The sequence below is a fragment of the Lactuca serriola genome, chromosome 6, assembly GCF_051521515.1.
Source record: "Lactuca serriola cultivar US96UC23 chromosome 6, Lser_US96UC23_V15, whole genome shotgun sequence".
NCBI classification, from domain to species: Eukaryota; Viridiplantae; Streptophyta; class Magnoliopsida; order Asterales; family Asteraceae; genus Lactuca; species Lactuca serriola.
Window position 1 is genome coordinate 122,985,616 of NC_136413.1, and position 3,938 is coordinate 122,989,553.

General features: G+C 36.5%; 1 protein-coding gene across 1 annotated transcript; it reads right to left on the reverse strand.

The window, feature by feature from the left end:
* Window positions 1-376: 376 nt before the first annotated feature.
* On the reverse strand, window positions 377-2,865 carry LOC145056744 (fructose-bisphosphate aldolase 6, cytosolic-like). Its single transcript, XM_079004466.1, has 3 exons — window positions 2,769-2,865; window positions 1,568-1,795; window positions 377-1,476 (listed from the first exon to the last, which is right to left on the reverse strand). Exons 1-3 carry the CDS (start codon window positions 2,794-2,796, stop codon window positions 656-658), a joined length of 1,077 nt encoding a protein of 358 aa, XP_078860592.1. The 5' UTR covers window positions 2,797-2,865; the 3' UTR covers window positions 377-655.
* Between the last annotated feature and the right edge of the window lie 1,073 nt (window positions 2,866-3,938).

Here is a 3,938-nt window from a genome sequence, read left to right on the forward strand (position 1 = left end):
ATGGAGAAAAAAGATGAATGTCGATAATTTCCGAGATTTAGGGATATCTACCATTTTAGGATTTCAAAATTTGAATCCCAAATGTAATTTAGGAAGTAACAAGAGATATTCAAGATTATGGGAGAAGAAGGCGGATGGGGTGTTAAAGAGGCTGAAGGTCATTTTCGGAACTTCACATTGAAACTTTGAGCGTGAAAATTCGCTTAGGAGGGGCTCAGCAATTGCCACGTGGCAATTGGGTACTTATTTATTAGGATAGAAGATTAGTTTCTCATTTGATTAATTATTTAACATGTCGTTTTTAAATATGATTAATTACTTAAGATGTTCACAATTCTCGTTCAACTACAGCTAGTTGCAATGTTGGATACAAATCTTTAAAATAACTTTTTCTATTATATAATACAATTCAAACAAATAACCTCATGCTTCCATGAATTCAGACTTCAACAAGTCCATATGTTCGATTGCTATTTTATTCCTTAAGCAACCGAAAACCCAAAAAAAAAAAATAAAGAAAAACAAACCCAGAAGAACAAAAAAATGAAACAAAATCATTGTTTTGGGGCTTGAAACCGAATTTATAATTTCAGTATCAGTCTAATAAACTGAAACAAACCAAAATATGCCCATTTCATCACCCCTTAAAAACAAGTTAATACTTGTAGTCCTTGACATGAAGGCTCTCCGAAGCGCCCTCACTCAAGGCTCCACCACCCTGATATTTCCCAAGTGTCGCCTCAGAATTCGCCTTGCACCTAGCCAAAAACGCCTCCTGAGCCTTCTTAACATTCTCTTCTTTTCCACCCCAAGCCTTAAGTGTACTCTGTTGTAGGGCACGTCCAAATGAAAAAGTCAAACTCCATGGCTTCTTTGCATCATACTTATTCATAGCATTAAGGTTAATCGTAGCCTCCTCCTCACTCTGACCACCAGACAAAAACACCACGGCCGGGACCGCTGGCGGCATGGTTCGTTGCAGGGCTCGAACCGTGTACTCCGCCACCACCTCGGGTGAAACCTTTTTGGAGTCCGACCCTGGTGTGACCATGTTGGGTTTCAAAAGAGTACCTTCTAGAAGGACTTTATTGTCATTTAGGGCTTTGTAGCATGCGGCAAGGACACGTTCGGTGATATCAGCGCATTTGTTGATATCGTGGGGCCCGTCGACCAGGATTTCGGGCTCCACGATTGGGACAAGACCATTTTCTTGACAGATGATTGCATATCGGGCTAGCCCGTATGCATTCTCATTGATGGCGAGCTGTGATGGCTCGTTCTGGCCGATTTTCAGCACAGCTCGCCATTTGGCGAAACGGGCGCCAGCCTTATAATACTCGGCGCACCGTTGGCCTAGACCGTCGAGACCAGTGGTGGTGGTCTCGCCGTTGGTCCCGGCTAGCTCGACTGTGCCCTTGTCGACTTTGATTCCGGGTAGGACTTTGGCTTCCTTCATCACATCAACAAAGAGCTTTCCTGCAAAAGTTGATATAAAATTTTTAATGCTACAAGATGATGATGATCCTGTAATAGTAATAGTAAGGATAAAATGGAAATAACAATATGCCTGCAGCAGTCTTTTGGTAAAGAGTTTCCTCATAGAGAATAATGCCACTGATGTATTGGAGAGCACCAGGGGTGCAGAATAGAAGCTCACGAAGAGCTCTTCGGTTTGCCTCATTATTCTCGGTATTGATGCTGGCAAGACGTTTTCCTATTGTCCCGGTTGACTCATCAGCAGCTAGGATACCCTTGCCAGGTGTACCAATGTAGGTAGCATTGGCAATAAGTTCATCTGATAAGAAAAATATTCATGGAATATTAGAAAATTAGTTGAAACTGTGCAAAATCTTGATCATGTCTATTAATCTTTTGAGTCTAATCGGGACATTGTAATTTTAAAATAATATACCCAATTATAGCCGTGAAAATCTTTCTAGTGGATAACCTTGCTATGATTTGATAACTTTTTCTAAAATACAATGTTGTAGGAAGAAATGTAAACCATAAGGTATATTGAACAAATCAATAAAAATTTATTTCTACTTTCATTATAACAAGATAAAAAGTTAAGTTATAGGGGAAATAATCTCTTGATCCCAGAAGAAGACACGTTTGAAGTTATCAAAAGAACATGCATAATGCAAATAAACAAACATGTTGCAGGTTGAATATCCAATTTTCCACGTATATGGAAAACGAAAATGAAAAACGGAAAATCATATAACAGTTGCATAGAAAATCATCGTGTTAATAAAAGAAGGAATGACTTACTGAAACCTAGGAATGACCAATAAAACAAGTTTGGTTTCAAAAAGAAATAAAAAGGATTCTTCACAAAAACAGATCCATATACACATGAAAAGGAAATGAATTCATTCAAAGGCATTAATTAGTAAGTCCCAAAACCGATCCATGAAAACCATTTCGACATGTTAATTGCAACGTATTGCCAAAAGTACACAATACAAAGTTATCAACTAAGTGATAAAGAGAATCTAATCACCGAATGCATTAAGTAATCATCCAAGATCTCTTCTGTAAATTAAATTGCGTTGATGAAGATTACTCATCATTAAATGTAATTTAGATATTACACCATCAATTAAAAGCCAAATTGAATAAATAAATCTTCCAACAACAAAGTAATTCATTGATTAAATCTGATCACGTAAAAAGGGTCTAAAAGAAAATGAAGACAATAACAAAAGAAAATGCATGAAATGGTGAAATGAGAGGAGTGAATTAGAGAGGGATGAAGACGATACCAGCGTACTTTCCCTTGTAGCAAGACATGTTCGTGGGCGTTTGATGTTTACAGAATAGAGAATGGGAAGAATGGCGTTGGTTGAATGATGTCGAAGGGCTTCTTTTTAAAGAGAAGAAAGAGCCATGGGAATTGCCGTTTTTAGTTGGTCTCCTGTCAAGAAACCGATTTCGAAGGCGGGTTTCTTTCCGTTTGACCATTTCCCTCCTTTACTTAATCTCACGGTGTCTCCTTTTTTCACTCTTATTTTTTTATTTTATTTTCTTGGGAATTTTCTCAAAACAACCCTAGTATGAATATGAAGTGTCTAAGATATTTCAAACAACAACATCTTTCTGCAAATATGTTGATCTTTTTTATTTGTTGTCAAAAATATCGTTAGAAACGTTAATGCTTATGATTGATGACTTGTTTTTATTGGGTTTTGAATATGAATACGTTAAAAGCATCGAGATTATTATGATACGGGTGAATTTTAAAGCTTGTGTATATATGTTTATTGAGAAATTTTTAAAAGTAATTAACCTGATTAAATTTTATACTTTGTTGGATAATTAAAGGTAGGAGAATTCACACAAACGTTATATAATAGTCATAGTAGTCCTTAAATTTTTTTATTGCTTTATGAAGGAACAAAATCATTTTTTCAGGTCTATTAGGTCATTTTGGAAAATTAGAAGGGGTAAGCCGGTAACAATTTTGTCACCTCATTTTTTTTGGACGTGACAATATTATCATGTTCCTTTAGTCTTCTTTACCAATCTCAAATTGCTTCATCCTCTACATTTATTACTGGTATGCCTTCTCTCTCCCTCTCTCTTTCTCTCTCACTAGAATCATTATATAGATTTTGTATTTCTAGATTTTAGATGTTTCGATTTACATGGAAACGATGAGGATGAAGTCAAATACTTGGATTTTGATTTTGGGTTTCTTCTAATTCTTGATTGAAACAAGGGCGATGAAGTAAACTTCATGGGTTATAGGGAACTCAAGCACTTTACAAATAGTTGCAACCCATCAATTCCAATTCCGGTACATTTACATAGAAAGGAGATCGAATTTTTTTGAAGCAAGAAGCAACAGGCATTTCATCATTTTACAGATGGTTGTCAAACAAGTATACGAAAATAGTAGTGAATGCGGTGGAGAAGATGGAGGGGAAAAACGG